We start from the raw sequence: 24,369 nt of genomic DNA on the forward strand, positions 1-24,369 counted from the left end.
AACATGGCTTTCTTAGGTATGGCAGTGTGGAAAACACCCTAAGACCTGGCTACACCCATAACAGGGTGTGATAAACAATTTGAGGCTCTCTGAGCCAGTTTTCTAAGATCTGCTCCTTTGTTCCCTCATTTATAGAGTACTGAACAAGTATCCGATATGGCAGGTATTTCCTGAGTGCTGAATGAACAATGGTGTGCAAAATGTAATCCCTTCAGCTCACGAGCTCACAGCCTAGTAGCAAAGACAGGCAGTAATCAAACTCAAACACATATATAATTAAAAACCGAAATCAGTGTTCTGAAGAGAACTGAGAGCGCCATGGAGAATGGGTAACTTGAGGCCTGATCTAATCTGGCAGGTGAGGGAAAGCTTATCTTCAGGAGTGATTTTGGAATGGAGATATAAAGGATGAGTGAGCACCAAAAGTGGGTGGGGTAGAGAGTACTCAAAGAAAGGCAGCCCGGAAGGGAACAGCACCGGGGAACGTCAGGAGGTGGGAAAGCCCCGGGCACAGTCCACGGGGCCAGGGCCCAGAGCAACACGTGTGGTACTGGATGAGACACGGAAGGAAGACATGAAGACACCTGACAACACACTGGGGGGGGTGGAGCTGGGGTGGACACACACGGGTCTGTAAGATTTTGAGAGAGTGAAGTGACAGAAGCTGATGATGGACTGAACGTGGGGAAGGAAGCGAAAGTAAGGACTCCTGGGTTTCTGAGAGCAGGCTGGGAGAGGGCATGGTGCCCGTATGCTGGAGTCTGGGTTTGGACATCATGAGTTTAAAGGGCCTTTGAGACTTCCACAGAAGATGTCCCATTAGAGATAAAAATTTGATGGTCACTAAAGCCACAGCCACAGATGAACTTCTTTAGGAAGGAAATACAGACTGGGAAGCAGTGGCCTCAGACAGATTCTAGGTGATGTTTGCAAAGAGCCAGGGCTGCAGAGGGCACAGAGCACCGGTGAGGAAGAGGGGCTGCAGGAGAGTGGGAAGGAGCAGGCGCCTAGGACTCAGAGTGCTTTAGGGACAGACAGACCAGCAGTGATGCCCGCCAACTGCCGAATGCCTACTGCTTTAACGACATGGAGATTACTGGTGACTTCAGCAGATGATGCCAAACTTGTTTGTGGTAGCTAATTAAAACCACCATCTAAGCTACTGTGACTCTAAGACTTAAGACACTCTGAACTAATAGAAAAGTCTGATTTATCCTGAAATAGCTCAACTGGAAATCACTGCACTTTGGAAGTATGTTAAAGGTGACACTGCTATGGCAAGATGTCAGCAATGTGAAGATCCTCCAGGGTCTTTCTTTTTTTTTTAAGATTTTATTTATTTGAGAGAAAGAGAGAGGGAGAGCAGGGGGACGGGTAGAGGGAGAGGGAGAAGCAGGCTTCCCACTGAGCAGAGAACCCGATGTGGGGCTCGATCCCAGGACCCTGGGATCATGTCCCGAGCCGAAGGCAGACACTTAACCGACTGAGCCACCCAGGTGTCCTGATCTTCCAGTGTCTTATAGGCCAAAGAGTTAAATTATATTTAGTATAACTTAAATGTTAATTTTAATATATGTACATTTTTTTCAAAATGGTAATTCTTATATAGAATACATGCTAACTAATTAATAAAACTATGTCGTTTTCCAACTATTTTCAAGCAGTCAGGAGTTTACTCATTTATGACAACTAAAAATGTCCAAAGGAACAACGGCCACGTCTTGGTTACCTCTGGTCAATTTTCCTCTGTTGCAGCACGTCTTTTATGAGGGCCATTCGCACAAGAGCACTGCCATTAGAGTGGCTCCAGCACCAGAGCTAGGAGGGAAGCAGAGCCTTTACTTGACTGGGAGAAGAAAAGAACATCGACGTGAATGAAATCCAACAGACATCACTTACTGGCATCCTTCTTCCAACAAAAGAATGGGAAAAGATCTTCAGGTCTTGGTCTGCTAAAGAACTTGGCACTACAAAGTATTCTGGAAGGCTGGAGAGGAAAAAGCAAAGCGTTCCTGTGCTTTAGGCAGGTAAGTGTGCTTTGCAGATCCCATATACACACAATTTATCCCCATTTAATGTGTACCCTCCTTGGCGGCCACATGGCATCTACCATGGAAGACAAGGTTGACCCTAGACATCTCTGTCTAAAACCTGTATCCTTTGGTCAATTATCACAAAACTTATAATTATAGCAGAGGAAAACATCCAAAGGAGATGTCTGAAATATTCTCCAAAGTGATTTTTAATCAAAGATGTATGCAGTTTCTGAAAAACATATCCACCTTTGTTCTCTACGGGTAAGGACAAACGGCACACAAGACAAAACCAAACCAGACCCACAAATCCCAGGAGCCTTAGTTCCTTAGCTCCCTCTTCTAACCGTTCTCATCCCCAGAAGACACCCAGACTCCAGGACGCCGCCAGAACAGCAATTCCTAGTGGGCAGGCTCCCTGTGCCGTAACACATCTTCCTCTCTCTCTTTTTCCCTTATCTTTAAAATATTCGTGAAAGCACTATTAAAAACAAATATTCCATTCACGGTAACGTGCAAGTTATCAGAGAGCAGAGTTTGATTCTTATTCACAAGGTTGTTCAAACTGGACTTACCAGGTGGATATCATATAACCCTCGTTAATGGAACAAACTCTCCAACCGGAAGAACCTGTCCTCTTCATTTCTCGGTCCCAGTCTGAGTACGTTTCGAAGAGCGGAGTGTTCTGGACGCTGCCACCACCAGTCCCCCGGCCACCTCCTGAGGGTATTCCATTAATGTTACTGGCTACGAGAAAAAGCAGTAGTATTAGTTTTGTTTCAAGGTCACATTTCGCCCCACATGCCCTCTCCTGTCTCGGCGCCTCCTGTCAGGAATACACTCGGACGGGACATCTCCTCCCTGCGTGTCTTTCCAGTCTCCCTCAGGTGTTCCGACTGCTCCCAACGGTCCTGAGAAAGAGGTGGCCTCCTCTTGTCAGAACTCATCTTGTCTCGTCCTCATCCAGCTCTTCCCTGGCTCCTCCAGCACCGTTAACTTCTCTCTCCTTCTACTGGCTCTCTCTTGTCTACCCTCAAACACAAACAGGTCACCTTGATTTTGAAATGACTTTCATCTGACCAAGCTGCACCACGCCAGCTACTGTGCTACATATATATACATTTTTCCCTCCTCCCTGTTACTGCCCATCTTCCCAAAATGATGAACAATGCCTGCTGCCCAGATTTTCTCCTTTTCCATGACCTTCTATCCCTACCATTCCACGGAAGCCACTCATGAGCCTCCCTCATTCCCCCTGCCCTAAACTGTGGGGTAAATTCAAATCACTGTTCTTTTCCACACGTTTTGCCTGGAACAATGAATGCATCCAATCATGTCTGTTCTCGACCAAATCTTTCATCCTTCTAATATTGACAACCCCACTCTTTTCTACAGCTCATTATAAAATTCTTGGTCTCCTGTATCTACTCAATTTTCCTTTGATAAGCTCACAAGCGTTCCTTGTACTCAGAGGGCCACTCCCACCTGAGGATTTCAGCAGAGGGCCTACACTTGAATTTCCTTAGCAAGGAGCCCTCTCTCATTGAGAACTGCTGTCCTCTGGGAGATGCCCCCAGCCTCAGGAAGGCCAGCAGAGTGACCAGAGGGAAAGAGAGCGTCTCAGCAGTCAGCCTGCTCTACCCTGGCAAACTGGGGTGACAGATGGCACAATCTTTCCTGGCCCCGTGTCTTATCGCTACAGGCTGCAACAGTGGTGGCAGGTCTCCGGCCTGACATCCCCGACACGACGTTCTACAGCACTCAAACCAGGCTGCAGCCTGCTACAGGACACAATGCCCCAAAATCATGCTTTCATGATGTTTTACCCTTGTCCCAAACTTTCCCTCATGCTCATTTTCCAACTTCCTGGAGCAAAACAATTTTGCTTATAAATCTCTTAGATAATCAACCTGACCTTTCATTACTGCCTTAACCCCATGCTCCCCCATAGCCACGGAAACCCCTTCATTGTCCCACGAACATGCCATGCCCACTTCTGTGGACCATTTATTAACACCTGGTGCAAGACACGTATTTTTGGAGAGCCTCCCATGCGCTAAGGCCTGAAAATTAAAAAATGAGTAAGGTTTTATCTGTATCTTGAAAGCACCAACAAGACAGTGGAGGGTAAGCTCAGCCCCAGTCACAGTGAGCTGGATGTACAAGCGCCATGAGAGCGCTCATTGGAGATGGAGGCTGGGGCAGGAGATGCCTCAGGACCTGACCACACCTGAAAAGAGACCTAAGGAATGAGCCAAATGTTGCCAGGTGGCTGGTGAGATGAGGAGGTAGGCATGCTGGGCAGAGCAGAACATAAAAAACACGGTATAACTGTATAACAAGTAATGAGATACAGCTAGAGCATGAGGGATGCAAGGGATGGTGGAAGAGAGGCTGGAAAATGAGGTGGGGCCAAGACCCTTGGTCTCTGCTGCCCAAACAGTAGCCACTAGTCACACGTGTGATTTAAATCCAAACAAAATAAAATAAAATAAAAAAGGCAGGTCCTCAGTTGTACCAGCCACATTTCCAGTGCTCCACAGCCGCATGTGGCTAGTGGGTCCTATACCAGACAACGCAGAGGAGAGAACATTTCCCTCCCTGGACAGTGCTACTCTAGATTAGAAAGGGTCTTAGGCACCATGCTAGGAATTCTGAATTTTATACTTTACGTGGCATCAGAATTACCCAGTGATTCTGATTCTAGTTTCAGCAGAGCTTGTTTAATATTAAAAGGCTAAAGCTAAGCACATATCCTGGAGTGCCACTCCATCTCAAAGCCTTCTCCGGAGTAGCTATGCTTGAGAGCTGTAATCTCTCCAGGATGAAGAACCTTCTTGGAATGTCCAGGCAACTGTCACTTTACACACAGTGATCCAGAACACCAAAAACCACAGAAAGCTATTCAACATTAGAAAATATAATTCATCATATGATCAAATTAAAGGGGAAAAAACACCCCATATGATCAGTTCAAAGTGCAGAAAAATATTTGATCAAGTTCAACACCTACTCATAATTTAAAAAAACAAACTTCAGTAAACTGGGAATAAAAGGGAAATTCCTTACTTGATAAAGGATAATTACCAGAAACACACAGTAAACATCATCCTCATCAAAATCCAGAAGAGAAATGATGCCTGCTATCCTGGTTACTATTCAACATTGTACCAGAGGTCCTTGCCACGCAATGAGACAACCACCACCAAAAAAGAAGTATAAAGAGCACATTCACCATTATTAAAGAGCTGTGTAAATAGTTTGGCAGGATACCCTCAGCTAGGAGGCTAGAACTGAATACTTTTGAGTGTTTTGAAGTTACAGACTTTAGTAAGCTAGGCTGAGAACATACAGTTTGAGACTGTTTCTCTAGCCAAGATTTAGTCTCAAGATCTAACCACAAAAAGACAAATTTTCTGAACATCAGGTGAGGAAAAACTACAGGATATTGCACTATTTTACTATTTCACAGGTTTTGGTTGTCCGTTTCTCAACAACCAGGACTAGGTTATATATTCTATATCGTCTTCAGTGAGAGCTTATTAGAGAATGTGTAACAGATACTTAATACGGCATTAGAGAGTCTGGAAATTCTAATGCTTTCCAGAAAGTCCCAAAGGCCTGATGCCTGTGGCCTGCTCTACAAGTGGATTACTAACAGGTGCAGCAACAGACTGGCAAAATCAGTCATCTTAGGAAGATCCAGCTTTCCTGAGAGTTATCTGAGGTTTTAGGACAGTTCCTCAGCCAACTAAACGTGAAAACTAGATCATAAGCACTCCTGACCTTGGCTATCTTCTTCTTCTTTTTTTTTTTTTTTTAGATTTATTTATTTGTCTGACAGAGAGCAAGAGTGAGAGAGCGAGCACGTGCACACGTGCGCATAAGCGGGGGAGGGGGGAGGGCAGAGGGAGAGAGAATCCTCAAACAGACTTCCCACTGAGCACAGAGCCCAACACACAGCTTGATCCCTGCCTGGACCCTGAGATCACAACCTAAACTGAAATCAAGAGTATTTGAATGCACTCAAACGACTGAGCCACCCAGGCGCCCCACCCTGGCTATCTTCTGTGACACAGTTCAAAAGTCTAATCCCATGCTGTGCTGAAATTATCCACTTAACTAGCCCCATCTATATTTAGAATGGCCTCAAACAGCAAAGACAATAAAAGTGGTCAACAAATGGGAAGAAAGCCTATCGCTTTGATGATACTGCAGAAATCAAGTCATAACGGATGACAAGGGTAAAAACAAAGCTGTGATGTTCAGTTCAACAGGGTGAGTCAACGAAGTGGTTCTAACCGGGAGACTTAGACTTTGGGCCCTGGGGAAGAGCTGGGATGGCTGCATTTCTAAAAGTTCCTCCAGGGATTCTGATACGGGAGGCTGGCTGGGAACCACCAGTATTCAAGAGACCCAAGGATCAATCACAACCATGTCTCGCTATACTTGAGAATCTTAAAAGAACTGACAGGCAACAAACCTTAAAAATTTCTACAGTTTCAAATGGACTATGTACTCTGTAAGTGGTTTTCAAATAAGCATTTAATGGAAAATCTAATACCAAGGCCTTTGTTAATAAAAAGGATAAAATTACAAAATAAACCACTGAAAATGCCCATTTTCTGTCATGAGACTACATGACAACTTGAGATTACATCACAGCATTTGCAAGCTCAATGTCTGTCATGGAGTAGAGCTGCTAACACTGAGGCTGCAGATAACTTCATGAGGTTGTCTTTTCTTTCTTTTTAGAGGGGGGGAGGGGCAGTGGAAGAGGGAGAGAGAGAATCTTACGCAGGTTCCATGCTCAGGGCAGAGCCTGATGGGGGGCTCGCGATCTCACCATGCTGAGATCATGACCTGAGCGGAAAATCAAGAGTAGACACTTAACTGACTGAGCCCCCCCAGGCGCCCCAACTTCATGAGGTTTTCAATACTTCAGACTGGAAGCATAATCTGACATCTTATCAATTTTATCACAAAGATCAGTCTGTACTTTTGTGACATTATTTGCCCAATAACAACCTGACTGAGGAAAGCAGAGTCCTTGTGGTTTCTTTCAAGTTTTAAGAAAAAAACCAGAACCACCGTGCTTGTCTGTGCCAGCACCCCCTGAGGGGCTCCGCGCCTGGGGCCCCAGTGCTACGCACCATCCCTTTACTTCGGGATCCTCATAGAAGTACTTGGATGACTGGTGAGCTCTGCAGAGATGGTGTTCTCACTCAAGGGATGCTGAACATGGAAGAAACCCTCAGAGTGCCTAAGGCCATCTCAAAGATTCTTTCCCTAGATAACTGCAGGGGACATCCTCTAACTTCAGATCTTATTCGTGGAAACAGCTTTGTCACCTACCTGCCTGCAAAAAGGACTTCTTTATTCTTTAATCCAGCCAATGAATCAAGGTGGCATCCAGAAGTTCAAGAGTGGATTATTGGGCATCTTTCACTCACAAATAAATGAATTCTGACTGCAGTGTGTGGATAGTTCAGGCTTCTTTTGATCTTAAGGATGCAGTTTATGCTTCTGCAACAGCACGGAAGGATATTAAAGGGTGTTACCCTAGGAGGAATCTTAACAAAACTCTGGCCAAGTGTTATGTTTATGAAGTACCTATCAAAGCAAGAGGTGACTGAAAGATGTAATAAAAAAAAGTGTTCCTGAATATTTTAAGTATTAATTATCCAATTTTATCAACAAGCTACATATAAGAAGACATACAGAACTGATTGATGTAAGTAAGAAAACCCAGTAGTAGAAGAGCTATGGGTAGAATAACTATTTGCAGTATTATTGACCCAGAGATGCCCATAAGGAATGGATGAAGAAAACTAAAAAGTTAACTAGAGGAGGCATCAGGTTCCCAAATGCATAATGAAGTTTACTGCATTTGCTGAGCTCAGGTCATTACATTACTGCGGAAATCATAGATCTATATCCTGGATGGAATCATTTCTATTAGAAAAAAAAATAGCATCAAGAATTGATCTGTATAAATTTAAGGGGGAATCAAAGACTCTTACAACTCTTGGACCTCTTGAAACTTTCATTTCAGCTACTCTCTTGCAAGTGTGGGTGAGGATCTTATTGGAAATAACCTTGATGATCATGGTCTGTAGCTTGATGATGATCCAAAGAAATATTCACCTAATGAGTAGTGCAGGACCTACAATACTTTTATGTTTAGACAGTAAGTAAATTTTATAATTTATAGTAGAAATAAACTTCAAAAATTATTTTGCTCAAGCCTAAATTACAATTGGTTACATTTTGATAAGATTAAGTCACAAATACTTTGTCTTCCAATTTCTATAAATACAGCACTGTATGATAAAAGCTACTCCTTCTGCAAAGCATGACTTTCACATACCATCTCTATGGTGTTTACAAGTATCTTTTAAAGGAGTGAAAATACACTTATACCATATGCATCTGCAGATACTCTGTATTATTCCCTACATCTTAATGTATTTACAATATAGTGATACTCAAATATGCTTTTATTTCATAGACTAAATTACTACAGTATGTTTTGAGATAATAAAACGAAAGCCCAGTACAATTAATAATTTGTAAGATCCCTGTTCAGACCATGTTGGAGTGAACTGATCTTTCCTCGTAAATACGTAATTGATTTATTTTTCTGCCTTAATAGTGGGAGAACACGTGCCTTGGTAGGTTGAGTCGATGTGTGGTCCCTAATCCACAAGTGGCTGATATGAGACATGAACCCTTTGTTTTTCTCCTCTATCCTTTTATGGGATTTTTTTTAAATGGCTGATTAAAATTACATTTGGATATAAGAAATGTACAGAATCACATGATCATCTGGAATTTTCCTTGGTGATGTCATCACTGAGTAATTACATATTCAGTAAACATATGAACAGTACTACTTTACTTTTACAAACACTGCCTAGAATATACTTGTCCTTTGGATAGACACTCCTCTTCCATCAATCTTATTAAGAAACATAAAGTCAGTATTTTGATGATCTCAGTGATCTCTCCGCTAAAACGTTTAACCACTTTAGCTTTTGCATGAAATCACACCATGTCAGAAAAGATCATGCATTTCAAGTATCTTTTAATTTTCTGTCAGTTTTGTTTAAAAGATGAGATTATTTCAACTCAAGCTATCAATTAAAAGTGGGAGGACGGGGATTTTTCTTCACCATAAAATATAAGCCAGGGACCATAGGTAAAAGATCTGACAGGATTTTTTTTTTTTTTTTTTTTAAGATTTTGTTTATTTGACAGAGAGAGACAGAGCGAGAGAGGGAACACAAGCAGGGGGAGTGGGAGGGAGAAGCAGGCTTCCCGCAGAGCAGGGAGCCCGATGTGGGACTCGATCCCAAGACCCTGGGATCATGACCTGAGCTGAAGGCAGACGCTTAAGGACTGAGCCACCCAGGCGCCCCCTAGACCTCACATGATTCTTATAAGCCTATGTTTATAGCTGCTTACAGGTTCTTCCTGGTTCCTTTCTAAGAAATAATCTAACAAATATTGTCTCTTCTAGTATATAGTGCTTTCTTCTCTAGCAGTTATGAAGCTAATAATTCTACAATCATTAAAGCTCATGTACTTGGAAGCCTCTGATAAACATAAGAATAAAACTTAAACAATGTAAAGTTAGTCACAATATTTAATATTTTCATATTTACCTGAATTGTGGTATTTTTTCCCAACATATTCAAATGCAAAGAGTAGCTGGAGGTCTGTTGGCTGGGAATAATGAGCTATTGCAAGGCATACCTAGGAAAAATTCTACATTTAGAATTTGATTTTAACACACTTATTTAAATGAAATGTACAATAAGGCCTTGATTACTGGGAGCATCATCCTGGGTGGGCCAGTGATTATAGATACTTATTTACATGTTTTTTTTTCTGTTAAACCTAGAATGTGAAGGAGCTCCTTAAGGCCAGGTATCTCATTCATTGTTGTGCCCCCAGGACACTGTTTATACTCTTTAGGGAGTACATGGTATTTAGTAAGTGTTTGCTGAGTTGAATTTTAACAGGAAAGTAATTTTATTCAAATAAAGAAACTTGAAACCTAAAGAAACATTCTCCAAAAAGGCAGTGACGTGTATGTGTGTATGTATATATATATATATATGCATTCCTAAAGAAAGGATTAAAAAAAAAGTTTCATTTTTGGTGGACTAAAATGATTTAATACCAGCAATCTGGAAGGCTTAATGTAAGGTATGAAATTTTAATGTTCATACCTCATGGATTAAAAAAAATCTAGACTTAATAGGAAAGCTACAATCACAAAAAATAAAATTAGCAAGAAACCCAAAAGTACAGGGTGGCTCAAAGAGGTACATTAAAAAAAATAAAAAATAAATAAAAAAAAAAACAACTGTGTTTAAGAAAATGGTTTGAGACTACATCTAGGGTGGAGAAAGTGCTCAATCGAACAGATCAGGAATTGAATCCTATGGTCTACCAAACACTTGCCCTGTAAATGGTATGAAATCAGTTCATCTCTCTGAGCCTTGGTTTGTGCAACTGTAAAATGAAGATAATACCTATGGCTATGGTAAGGATTGTCTTAATGCATGCCTGGCCTCTGCAGAAGCTCCATACATGGAAATACGGTTGATATTATTCCCAACTGCTGTTGGAGAGAAGGATGGACAGTGCCCTATGTTGACAACGCCCTGGACTAGACTGCAGAAGAAAATAAATGACTGGAGCAGAAAGAAGAAATTTAAGACATATGAAAGGAGAGAAGAGAAGATCTTACTTAAAAAGATTAAATATCATTTAGAAGGAAAAGCATTAAGCCAGAACAATATACTTTTGACAGTGAGCAAGCAGGAAAAGTTTAGTTAATTGTTAGTCCATGTCAATTAGTGGTGTTTGAGAGGGTTGGTGCAAATTCTACTAACGGGTAACTATGCGTCAAGTTCTTGTTTAAAATATATATTAAAAGTCTTCATTGGAATAAATGTTTCCTGTCTTACTAAATTAGAATATATATATACAAATAAGAGGACAGAGTTTATCACTAGCTTTAGTTTTGACTAAAACAGTAACAAAAGATTCCTGAAACTTTTATGTAATACCTCCATTTAATTGACTACAAGGAAAGCTTTCCAGAACAGTCCCATTTATGTAATTAGGAGGCAGTAATCTACATTCCCATCATTAATCTGTCCAAGTCTTCCTTAGAGAGCTTCTTCTAGTGGCAAAACTACTGAAATCTGTACTTGAAGAAGTCCTCGACCACTTCTTATTCCTCTCGGCACCATATGTAGTTTATAAGCTTTGTTGTACTTTCCTCAAGATTATCATTCATTTTTGTTCCATTTCTCTGCACTACCACAGCCATATTCTTAAGCCATACTCACCTTTCGGCATCTCTTGTGAGCTTCCCTACATTTTGGGGAAAAAAAAAAATCCACAATGCCTAAAAAGTCTCTTCTAAAAATGAAATTCTGACCAACAACTCTGCTCCCCAGATAACCTGCTGTGGTTCCCGATACCTGCCTAATAAAAGAAATCTTCTCATCCTTGATTCTTCACCAAGCTGGCTCTCCTCTACCAGACATCTCTTCCTTTCCCAACGTTCCCTCAGTGGTCTTCTGTCAGAGAACAACATATTTGCACGTACTCTGCCTGCCTTACTCCCAGCTGCCGCCTCCGCCACACTCTGCCCAGGAAATCCTTCTGCACTGCGGAGCCAACCACCCTGTTTCTGGAAACTACCTGCTCTGTTCAGCTCGAATCTCTTCACAGGCCCTCCTAGCCCGAGCCAATTTCACAGAATGAACTGCAGAAACCCTTCTGCTCTCTCTGAATCACAACCGCTCTGAATTAAAGGGTCCCTTCCGTTAGCTGTGCCTGTGTAGCTGAATGAGTTTCGGAGTATTCATGACACAGATTTGAGTGTAGCTGAAAAGGGCACAGGGGTTCTTCATTTTACTTCCACCACTAAATTCAATCCCTCAAGGGGAGATGCTGCCTCTGTCATTCATTCGACAGGTATCTCCTGCGCATTCACCAAATCCAAAGCCCTGGGGCTGCAGCATGAACAACACAGGCGCAGATCCCTGGCATCATGAGGGGGGGAAGACAGACATGAAACAAAATAAACAAGAAAACGATAGTAAGTGACATCATTGTAAGTGCTAAAGGAAAAAAAAAAAAGTCCAGCAAGGGAGGGATATGAAGTGTTATGGTGAGGCAGAGAAGGGAGTGGGTTAATAATTTAGAGAAGGAGACCAGGAAAGACCTCTCTGTGCAGAGCTGAGTGAAGACCTGAAGACTTCTGCATTTTTGCTTTTCCTCAGTAGCTTTCTGAAGGTGCTTTGTGCACAACAGCAGCGGTGCTAAAAATACTAGTTGACAAAATTATTTACTAACATAGTAAGGAAAATGCTCTAAGCCAATGAAACGAGCATATCACCTTGTCTAACACATTTAGAAAGCAGCCACAGGCCTTGTTTACACAAAAGAAATTCACAGATCATTATGGAGTATGTTGTTTATGGTCACAAAGCAAAAACAAACAAAGCCTATCTGCTAGGCAAACCCAACGTAGCCCATTTCTAAAATGTCCTTTAGAATAGCACATCACATTTATAAAGGTTAGGAAACAAATGAGTATGTCTAATAGCATCTCCATTGCAAGGAGACTGTAACAATCTTGTGAAACCGAAACTGTTCAATCACCTGCACAATGGCTGATGGGGGGGGGGCACAAACTGAACTAAAGCTGGTGCTGAGTAGTGTAATTACAAGTGTGTATAACTTATTTCTATGTAACCTAAGCAAGGGGCATCTTTGGGGACCCAGATAAAGGCACACACCACTTGTGCTATCTGGGTTACATTCATGCTGTTATGTAGGACATTCTGAGAAGGGAAATAAAGCCAAGAATCCTTTCCCTCAAGCTTTTCCATACACACTCCTTAAAAAGCTTATGTCCACACTCTTAGCTTCTGTCACTAAGAGCTTGAAAGACTTAAAAAAGGTCTCATTTTCATGTAAAATTATTCTAATTTTGCAATGTACTCCATAAGCATTAAAAATTTTTAGAAAAACTCTACATCTTTAAAAACTGCTTCTGAAAATAGTTCCTCTGCCCTGGCTGTCATAGGGAAGAAAGACTATCTTGGGATTAAAGACATTAAATGATGGTAAATATTTCATTGGAGGAAAAAAAGTAAACTACTTCTGAATTGATTTCTGGACCAAGAACAATCTTGTGGACAGAAGCCAGAAGTACCCACAGTTGGTTTCTCCTCTAAGACCAGCTGGGGGCGCAGCACTGGAGAAGCTCAAACTAATCAAGTTCTAGCACAATGGCAAACAAAACTGGTTTCCTGTATTTTGTGGTCTGAAAGTCACCAAGGAGTAAGTCTCAGATTCAAGGGGAGGGGGGAAAAAAAGACAGTTCACAAAGAGCCAACTTATTCTTTAAATAGATGGGTTGAATTTTCACTTTGAGAAAGTATGCCTGACAAGTGGTTCACAATCAACTAATCTAAGAATAAAGTAGAAACAAAGGGCATACGTTTCACTTACCATCTTTATATATATGTACACACACACATATATATATTTTATAAGCGATAAATCATTAAAAACGATTTTGCCCCTCCATTTTGAACAGAGGTTCTTCAAAAGGAAAGGGTGGCTCCAAGTTGCTTTGAGGCTAGACATCCAATTCTGCAATATAAAATTCCTTCTTGCTTTTTACAGATCTGTCCCAAACATCCTTATTTGTGACAGACCAAGGATAAGGATGAATGCTAACGGATGCAGTAGCACAGTGTCATCTAATTTTGTCATAACACAATTTAGGCAACACCAACTAGACTACCAGAAGGTTACAGAGTAATATTTAACAAAATGTGAACCAATTTAGCATTTTGAGATTTCATATTTCAAACAGAAATATAAATGCTTTTGGTATTTCAAAGCTAATCAGTGGTTTACCCACCAGAGAACTCTGAATGTGCATCTGGTCATTTTAAAGCAACTTATAAAATCAGAGCATTTCCAGAGAAAATTTAGCTTTCAAAATTTCCGGGAGGTAAAATCAAGCTGTAACTTCCCAACTGTTACCTAATTTTAGATGAAAACTTTCACTTGAAATAAAAAAATATGCTAGAATTCTTGTTTTTAACTCATGAAGCCAGTAAGCTTTGGCAGCACACATGCCCTAACCTCTGTGTTTGAAATGTAAATCAGGGGAAAATTTCTCTATTTATATTCTTATTGCCTCTAATTTTCTTTCCTGCACCTGCCCTTCCCCACAACAGGACTGTACAAAAGACAAAAAGAGCATTTCTTTCAGGCCTGAGCTTATATGCTTTTAATATTTTAAGACAAGAGGGGAAAGGATTTGTACCAGAAATGCAGTCTTGGGAAAGGGCATAAACAGTTGGACTACACTGTTTCATGCAGACAGTTCAGTGCGGCCCCCTTCATCACTTACCAGCAGCACAACAGACAAGGGAGATCCTGAATTTCCAGAGCACTTAACTGTTTCATTCATTTGGCAACTAATCACTTACGTGGCAACATCTTTTATGCCCTTACTTTGTACCACTGTTCAATTTTCATTTGTTTATGCTCTATCTTCTCCACTAAGCACACTGCCTCACACATTAAAAATGACCAGCAGGTGTTTATTAGAAGGCTCAAGAATGAAGCCAAATAATTATGATTTCCCATTACTGAAATAGAGTCATCTGAAAAATGTAGTTGAGAGTGGGAGAGAGGGAAACTTTCTGAAAGAATATTGGGCCACTGTATCAATTTCTTACTTTAAAAAAATCCTGTCCTAACTAAATCTCTTACGTTCTATGGTGTCGCTATTCTTGAAATGCTATATATCCTGAAACTAAGATTTTCATAAGTAGATTCTTGATGTTTTGACTGATTAAATTACAAGTATATATTTAAGCTCAAGAAAGTAACTCAGCTAAAATGTTTTATATACAGCCTACGACCTAACGAGTCTTAAAGTCTTTCTATAGAAAAGTAGGCATCTCAAGTTAGTAAAATGCCAAAATCACAAATGGCAGAACTAAACAGATGAAAGGGGCCCACAAAACGTGAACCAACGAGTTACAGCTACCTAGCTGAATTTTCGGTAACGCAGCATGCCGAAAGATGGTTTTACAAACTCTACCTGAAAACTTTTAGCCAGAGAGCCCGCTATCACTCTGCTAGATCATCTAGTCCTCGAGGTCCAGCATGTTGATATTTATCTTATGCTTGCCTTCCTGTGAGGAAACTGTTGATTCTAAGTTCTAAAAATAAATCTACAATGTCCTCACCAAAGTGTATGAAAACAGCTGCCTTAAGAATTTTTGAAGGCCTCATTTGGATATCAAAGAAAATTCACTGCAGTAAGTCTACTAACCATGGAAACCAAATGCACCAGTGCATTCTGGGGTGGTGCAAAAGCTGACTCATTTCTGAGAGAAGGTTCCACTTCACTAAGAAACTGTTCCTTTATTTCCAATGTGTGGGAGCAGACTTCTAGAAAGTGTTAGATTCTCTGCATTTGCTGCATGAGAGACTGGACCAGTAGGGCAATAGGTCCACCAGCTTCACTCCTCTGCCAAAGCCAAAATGTGGGATCAAGGAAGTGGGAATTTCTGCCCGTGAATCTTACTCCACGAGCAGGCAATAAACATTCCCTGGGAGGCAGGAGAAAAACAAAGCCAATTAAAAAGTCCCTAGCTTTTAGCTGTTCCTGTGGAATAGCACTCAAATTAATTCACTAAGATTTCTTTAAAGCACTATTATTAGGCTGTTCCCGTAACTATACCTTTACCTAATCCTTATGTAACTTAAGTCTAACTTTTAGTTCATTGATGACGTTCTGAGGTATTTTCTAAAGTTCTAACTGAGAAAGAAACAAGCTGGTAATGGTCTAAATGCAAAAGACATACTAATTTCCACATCATAGTTTCTAATATTGTAGGAGCTGATAAAAAAAACACAAAACCTAAAAACCTATATAGAATACTTTAAAGCAGCCATAAGTTAGTCCAAGGAAATAGTTCTATTAACATTCTTAGCTTTTACTTTACCTAAGGAAATATCTGATGACTCCCCCCCCCCGGCAAAAAATCTGAGCAACTGAAAAAAGAGAACTTCCATATAGAACTGATATTGGTAAATATAGTACGAAACCCAAAACTTGATAAAGCTTAATAGTATTACCTTTTTGGCACTTTCAGGACCTGATTCATCAAAGCGAAATCTGACAATTCTGAAATCTTTACAGTAAATAATTAACTCTGTAGGATTAAATTTCAGTTTCTGGTTGGGACCTAGGACTTTCTGCTTCCTCTTGTGGTCATTTACTAAAAATGAAAAAATAAAGAAAATATGTGTAAAAATTCTTTTTGTTACTCACTCTTTAGTATACCTTAACAAATTATTACTGTAAATAATTAGAAGGTTACCCACTGCTTCTCTGGAATCTTTCATATTTTCTACAATGTACAGAACTTGGAAAGGGGGATCGGTTTTAACTTTGCTTTTGACTATATTTTAAATGATCCTTGCACAAAATCACCACCATCTAGACACATTTAATGTCTTTTTTAATTAAAAGAAGACAAATACTTAGAAAACATAAAAAGCTAAATATGCTATATTTCCATTTAAAAATAACTTACTGACTTCGGGGCACCTGAGTGACTCAGTCGGTTGATGCCTGACTCTTGATTTCAGCTCAGGTCATGATCTCAGGATCATGGGATTGAGCCCCCCGCATCGGGCTTGGCACTCAATAGGGAGTCTGTTTAAGATTCTCTCTCTCCCTCTCCCTCTTCCCCTCCCCCTGCTCACACTTGCTCTCCCTCTCTAAAATAAATAAATGTTTAAACAAATAATTTATTGACTTCTCTTTAATATTCTTGGGACTCAAAAAAAAGGGGGGGGAACATAAACCTACAGAAATAAAATTCCAACCCAAATATTTGAGAGGTGTGATTCTTCAAGCAATACTTCCTGAGGAGAATCAGCTTTTTATTGACTGAGTAAGAATACTACATACCTGTGACAATTTGCTCAATACATGTTAAAGGTACATCATGTTCACCAAGAAGAAGGTTTCTGTAATGGAATTTCTGAAATAAAAATTATGTTCACGTTAAGTCTTTCCCCAACAACCTCAAAGGGTAAGTAAGAGACTTACTCTTACATGTGATAAGAAACTATGATGACTATCTCTAAAAAGAATAAAAAGTTTTTGTCGCAGAACTATGACAGTTCTAAGGAGGGAGTATCTTAGAACACACTTCAGTCATGAAAAGGAAAAAGAAACACATGCTGTGTTCACACTCTCTCCACCTTTCTCTCCATACTTTTAAATATGAAATGAGGTTAAGTTGTATGCGATAATACCATTAGAATATCCAAGATATGTAATATTATCAATCACTTCATAGGCAACCATTTGCAGTCTAGTTCTGGTTAAACCGTCAATAAAATAATAAAGAAAAAAAGACTCTTAAGTCATCAGATTTTAATGGGTAAAATCATGGCTTGATTTTACAAAGGAGACTTTAGAAAATCAGTCTTTAGAAAGTTAATTTTTAGAGCAGAAATTCTACTAGAAATAAAAATCTTCAAACTACAGCTTTTTTTTTTTTTAATCTGTCAACAAACACTTTATACCCATTTTTAAACTGAGAACATAGTTGACACATTAACCTGCTGTCAGTAGAGTACTGGTTTATTTCCCCCATCAGTGGTATGAGACGTGAGCTCTTTTAAGTATATCCATCTCATTTACAGTGAAGTCTGCAGCCACAGATAAAAATGAAGCTAAAAACAAAGGGGAGAAACCCAAGTCTACAGCCAAATAAGTCAGTATGTCTACATACTAGATATCTGTAAATGCCTTTAGTCTAAATATACCTACAATAGTTTGCAATAAACACACAAATGTAAAGTAAATATTTTGGTAAACTAATGAATGACTATATGAAATATATGTATCCGGAGTCAGACACTTCAGTCAAAAGTTTACATGAATTATCCAAATATTTGATTAGAGCACAATTCCTATTTAAATAAAAATCTAGGGGATAAAAGTACATAACACTTTACAAACCAAAATAGAAGAGACAAGGAAAAGTCCAGAATTTTTAAGTCAATCAAAATGAATACCTGAACTTTTAGAAACCAAAATTAAACAGTACTACTGTTTTCCAGTGAGACCATAAAATGGCAAGAGGGTTATTAAAGAAAAATTTTATTAATATTTTTCTTCATTCTAATTGTACTGGAAATTTGAAATTTCAAACAAGAATTTGATGTTTCAGAAAAGGAATTAGTTAAAGATACTATGAAATCTATAAAATGTGCTGTGTTTATACAATTATTTGCTATACTTAAGCTTTTCTCTTTAGGACTAGTAAAAAAAAAGGATAGCTTCATTTTTAAAAGCAGTTTAAAATATGAAGAAAATACTAAGTCAATTATTGAAAGAATAAGCAAAAATCACAGGAGATACAAAAGCAAGGTGACTCAAACATCTCACAAATTCTACTCCTTGAATCCCAACATCCTCCTTACACTTTATTTTGAAGTTTAATACATTCCCAACATTGTTAATCACGTAACGATTTTATTATAATTTTCCATACCTGTGCTTTATGTAATTACATGTACTGCTTAGAGTCAGATCCTTGATACAATTAAACAGCACACAAATAACACACACCTGTAATGGCATCGGGTCATCCGTAATAAAGGAAATTTTGAAGTTACTGCAGATCAGCTTTCCCCACAGATCGTACTGACTTGTGTCCGTTGCAATGCATTTTCTCACAAAATTGACTTCATTTACGACAATTTCTCCTTTTTAAAAAAGAAAAATATTGTGTGAGCTACAATTATACCATAAAATGTCTACAGTCACCGTGTGGCCTACGAGGACTACTTCATGATGACAAGAGTTAAGAATAAACCCTGGAGGCCCACCAGGTGCCAGGCACCACGGGTGCTTTCATCCTCACAACACTGGCAAGGCGCTGCCCACAGAAACTGAGGCACGAATCGCTAAGGGGTCTGAAATGGTTCAACCAGAAAGGCTGAAACCGAGTCTGTATTGTTTTGTGATACTGCCTCTCCTTATCTTTTACTGAAAGGCATTCTGGAGAAGAGAGAAACTACTCTCTCTTCTTCAGAGTACTGCTTGATGGGATATTTGTGTTTTATTAACATGTGACTTGACATCCCAAACCAATGTCTTTGATTACTAAGTGATGAGAAACAGAGTTTGGGTTTAACCTCAAAATGAATAATACAATCTACTATTGGTAAATAGGGTTCAGGTGGTGAGCTAGGAAGACCCTGCACGCATCTCCTCTCGTGGACATACTGAGTCTATAGCTACATACAGGCAATTTCCTCTTAAAAAAAAAACCCCTTAAGGCTAGCTGAGTGATGGCTACACACTGGGCAAATGAGAACTAAACCATATGCAAGCAGGTAGGAGAGGCTGGGACATAATCTCACTATAAACCCCATCTCTGCATGGTGACCCACAACCAGGATGCAACTCAAAACCCAAAGGAGCGAAGGGTTCAAATGCTACATAAGGCATCCCAAGTTTTAACACATACCTTGAGAGACAAGCCCTCAAAACATGGAACTTTGAAAACCAGTGAGGCTTGTGTCCCAACACCCTACAGATCTGAGAAACTGCTCTTAAAAGGCTCAGACACTTGGACTCACACACCCGGGGGCCCAGGTCAGAGGCAGCGATGGTGCCCAGACTTAAAAGTGAAAGAGGCTTACCTGCGTATATTAAATCATTGGCCTGAAGGGCAGGTGTGTTATTTAACACATGTATCTAGGAGCCTGTTGGAACACTCTCTGGGGACAGAGACTAGTGGATACCACATTCACATACTCCCTCTGCTGTGCTCCAGAGCACCAGGATCTCTCAGAAGGGAGCTTTTACATACATCTATTACCCTGATTTTGTGGCTGCCAACTAGGGAGCACCTCTTGATCACCTGGCTCTGAAGGCGAGGGGAGCTTATGTTCTTTGTCCCATGGGACTGTAATAATCATGTCACCCAGAAAGGAGTTCATACCCCTGCCTGGAGATCTGATTTTTGTGCCTGCTGACAGGGGACATCTCTCCATCATGTGGCTCTGGGAGGAGACTTTCACTTATAAGTCCCACAGGACTGTAACCACCAACGAAAGAGTTCTTAAACAGCCACCACCCCCAGGGTACAGCAAGAGGCAACAGACCCAGGAGCACAGTCTTTCTGTGAAGGAGGACCATTAGCGAAACATCACAACCATGGCCTGAGGGGCAAGTTTCTAATGACACACACATCTAGGGTCTGACTATAATCCTTTCTAGAAACCTCGGAGGGTGTGTGCTGTCTTTGTGCTCATCTCTGCAGCACTCCAGGGCATCAGGGTCCTTACCTTAGCTTTTGCTTGTCTGGAAAATTTTTTATTTCCTCTTCACTTCTGAATGATAATTTTGCTGTGTAGAGGGTTCTTGGTTGAAAGCTTTTTCTTTCAGCACTTTGAATATATAGTGTCACCCTCTCCTGGCCTGTGTAGTTTCTGCTGAAAGGTCTGCTGATAGCCTTGTGGGGCTTCCTTGTCTGTAATAAGTTGGCCAGGGGGAGCTTATGTTCTTTGTCTTACGTGCCTCTCGTGTCCTGGCTTTTATGTCTGGAGTCCTAGTTTTTGCACTGCTGCCCAGGGGACACCCCTTGATCATCTGGCTCTAGTGGCCCCCAGGGGGGTTTGCATCCTGGATCCCATGACCCTATGACAATGAGAGTGATGGTTCTTGTCAGGCAACCACCCCTAAGGTGCTGCATAGACAGGAGACAGGCACCACCACCCCCGGCCCTCTCCCCAGTCTTTCCAAAGGAGGCCTCTCTGCTCGCGCTAGAACAGGCTTCAGGTTTGGCATACATTTAGTGGTCTAGAGAACTGCTGTCAAAGAAAGTGGGCTGTGGAGGCCATCTTGATGTTCTCCCTCTGCCTTCCACCAGCTTACTAGTATCACCTAGAAAAGAGCTCATACACTTGTCTGGAGCACCGATTTTTCTAACTGCTACCCAGGAGACACCTCCAGCTCTCCTGGCTCTCGTGGCCAGTAAGGCTTACACTTGTGGTCCCCCAAGACGATATATATATCTTGAATACCTTAAAAAGTTGATGCCTGAGGGTTTGGCTTGCAGTCAGCTGGAATCTAGGTGCTGAGATCCTCCCTCTGCAACACTGACTGATTTGGCACATCCCAAACTACTGGGAACTATTAAAAAAATAATAGGCTGACTGGACAAGCAGAATGGTTTGAACAAAGAGCTGGGGGAGGGCTGAACAATAAGGTTCATCTCCTACACAAGGCCCCTCCTTCAAGACTGGGAGAGGTTGTTGTTTCATCTACTACATAGAAACCAACACAGAGAGTAAAGCAAAGTGAATAAACAGAGGAGTATGTTCCAAATGATAGAACAAGATAAAACCTCCGAGAAAAAACTTAGATAGAAATAAGTAATTTACCTGATAAAGAGTTCAAAGTAATGGTGGTAAAGGTGCTCACCGAAAATGAAAACACTAACTCAAAAAGATAAAAGTGCCCTTGTTTATTGCAGCATTATTTACAATAGTTAAGACATGGAAGCAACATAAGTATCCATCAATAGACAAATGGATAAGGAAAATGTGATACACACACACACACACACACACACACACACACACACACACACACACACACAGGAATATTACACAGCCATAAAAAGGATGAGATCATGCCATTTGAGACAACATGGATGGGCCTAGAAGGTATCATGCTAACTAAAATAAGTCAGATTGAGAAAGACAAATACCATATGATTCCACTCATAAGTATCATCTAAAAAAATAGATAGACAAAAGTTAAAATCAGAACCATAAATATAGAGAGCAAACTGATGGCTGCCAGAGGGGAAGAAAGTGGGTGGTTGGGCAAAGGAGCAGGAGATACAGGGCTCCAGTTATGGAATGAGTAACTTACAGGAATAAAAAGCAGAACATAAGGAATACATCATTGATATTGTAATAGGACAGATGGTAGTTACACTTGTGAGCAAAGCATAATGTGTAAAGCTGCCAAATCACTAAGTTGTATACCTGCAACTATGTAACACTGTGTGTCAAGCCCAATGAGTTTTCTTGAACTTTTTGAAGGAGGCAGTTTTCAGGATAGCTTTTCTGACTTCACAGATTTTAAAAACTGCATTTAAATTTAAAAAAAAAAAAAAGATGCTCACAGAACTGGGAAGAAAAAAATGCATGAACACAATGAGAACTTCAACAAAAAGATGGAAGATGTAAGAAGATACTGAACAGAAGTCACAGGGTTGTCGAATACAATAACTGAACCAAAAATGCCCCAGGGGGGTTCAACAACAGACTAGATGAAAAAAAAGAATCAGTCAACTTCAAGACAAGGCAATAGAACCCAGCCAAATAAGAATAGCAAAAAGAAAAAAAGAATGGAAAATGTGAGGATAGTTGAAAGGACTTACTGGACAACATCAAATGAACTAACGTTTGCATCATAGGGCTCCCAGAAGTAGGGAAAGGGGGAGAAATCTTATTGGAAGAAATAATTGCTGAAAACTTCCCTAACCTGGGGAAGGAAACAAACATCCAGATCCAGGAAGCTCAGAAAGTTCCCAACAAGAGGAACCCAAAGAGACGCACACCAAGACACACTGTAATTAAAATGTTAAAAGTTAAAGACAAGGAGAGAATATTAAAAGTGGAAAGAGAAAAACAACTTATTACAGACAAGGAAGCCCCACAAGGCTATCATTAGACCTTTCAGCAGAAACTGCACAGGCCAGGAGAGGGTGACACTATATATTCAAAGTGCTGAAAGAAAAAACCTTTCAACCAAGGATCCTCTACACAGCAAAATTATCATTCAGAAGTGAAGAGGAAATAAAAAATTTTCCAGACAAGCAAAAGCTAAAGAAGTTTATCACCACTAAATTGGTTTTACAAGAAATGTTAAAAAGACTTCTTTACACTGAAAAGAAAGGGCACTAATTAATACAAGAACACATATGGAAGACTACATCTCACTGGAAAGATAAACATATAGTAAAGGTAGTGGATTAATTACGTTTAAAGCTATTAAGAAGGTTAAAAGACAAAAGAAATTACCTAAAACTACAATATTTGGTTACAGGATACAGAAGATAAAAAGATGTAAAATGTGACATCAAAAACTATAAAGTGTGGGTGGGAAGAGTAATAATCTTGAGCTTACAATGGGATAAAACTTAAATTGTTATCAACTTAAAATAGACTGTAACAGGTAGAAGTTGTTATATGCAAGCCTCATGGTTGCAAAACAAAGCAAAAACCTATCGTATATACGGAAAAGATAAAGAGAAAAGAATATAAGCATACCACTAGAGAAAGCCATCAAACCACAAAGGAAGAGAGCAATGGAAGAAAGGAACAGAGAGGAACTACAAAAACTGCCAGAAAACAAGTAATAAAATGGCAGTAAGCACAAACCTCTCAATAATTACTTTAAATGTAAATGGACTAAATGTTCCAATCAAAAGATACAGAGTGGGTGAATGGATAAAAAAACAAGACCCATCTATATGCTACCTCTAAGAGACTCGCTTTAGATGTATGGACACACAGACTGAAAAAGAAGGATGGAACAAGAGATCTTCCATGCAAATGGAAACCAAAGCTGGAGTATCTATACTTACATCAGACAAAATAGACTTTAAAACAAAGACTGTGATAACCGACAAAAAAGGGTGCTACATAATGGTAAAAGGGTTGACCCAACGAGAAGATGTAACATTTGTAAACACTTATGCACCCAACACTGGAGTACCTAAATATAAAAAGGAAACATTAACAGACCTACAGGGAGAAATAAGACAGCAATATAATAACGGTTGGGGACTCTATTATTGTCAACAGTTTGAATAAATTACCAAAAGCACAAGAAAATTACAGGCCAATTTCCCTGATGAACATAGACGCAAAAATCCTCAACAAAATACTTGCAAACAGGAAAACTCAATAATACATTAAAACCATCATATACCATGATGGAGTAGGCTTTATTCTAGGCATGCAAGGATGGTTCAACATCTGCAAATCAGTCAATGTGATACATCCCATTAACACATTGAAGGGTAAAAATCCTATGATCATTTCAATAGAAACAGAAAAAGCATTTGACAAAATTCAATATCCATTTATGATGAAATTAAGGAAACCCATTTACAACTGTATCAAAAAGTATAAAATACCCAGAACTAATTTAACC

The 24,369-nt window shown here is 40.0% G+C and overlaps 1 protein-coding gene across 1 annotated transcript in view; it reads right to left on the minus strand.

Annotated features, from left to right (window-relative positions):
- The window catches only part of MTMR10 (myotubularin related protein 10), a 50,083-nt gene that overhangs the window by 12,082 nt on the left and 13,632 nt on the right, over nucleotides 1-24,369 (minus strand). The window contains exons 3-9 of the mRNA XM_028122774.2: nucleotides 18,754-18,890; nucleotides 17,080-17,152; nucleotides 16,239-16,381; nucleotides 9,701-9,791; nucleotides 2,609-2,780; nucleotides 1,900-1,987; nucleotides 1,730-1,818 (exon numbers count right to left, since the gene is read on the minus strand). Of these exons, the coding sequence (XP_027978575.1) occupies nucleotides 1,730-1,818; nucleotides 1,900-1,987; nucleotides 2,609-2,780; nucleotides 9,701-9,791; nucleotides 16,239-16,381; nucleotides 17,080-17,152; nucleotides 18,754-18,890 (793 nt within the window). The remainder of the gene's footprint in view (nucleotides 1-1,729; nucleotides 1,819-1,899; nucleotides 1,988-2,608; nucleotides 2,781-9,700; nucleotides 9,792-16,238; nucleotides 16,382-17,079; nucleotides 17,153-18,753; nucleotides 18,891-24,369) is intronic.

The sequence above is a fragment of the Eumetopias jubatus genome, unplaced genomic scaffold (genome assembly GCF_037043125.1).
Source record: "Eumetopias jubatus isolate StellerSeaLion01/CBP00866 unplaced genomic scaffold, mEumJub1_p1.0 scaffold_7, whole genome shotgun sequence".
NCBI classification, from domain to species: domain Eukaryota; kingdom Metazoa; phylum Chordata; class Mammalia; order Carnivora; family Otariidae; genus Eumetopias; species Eumetopias jubatus.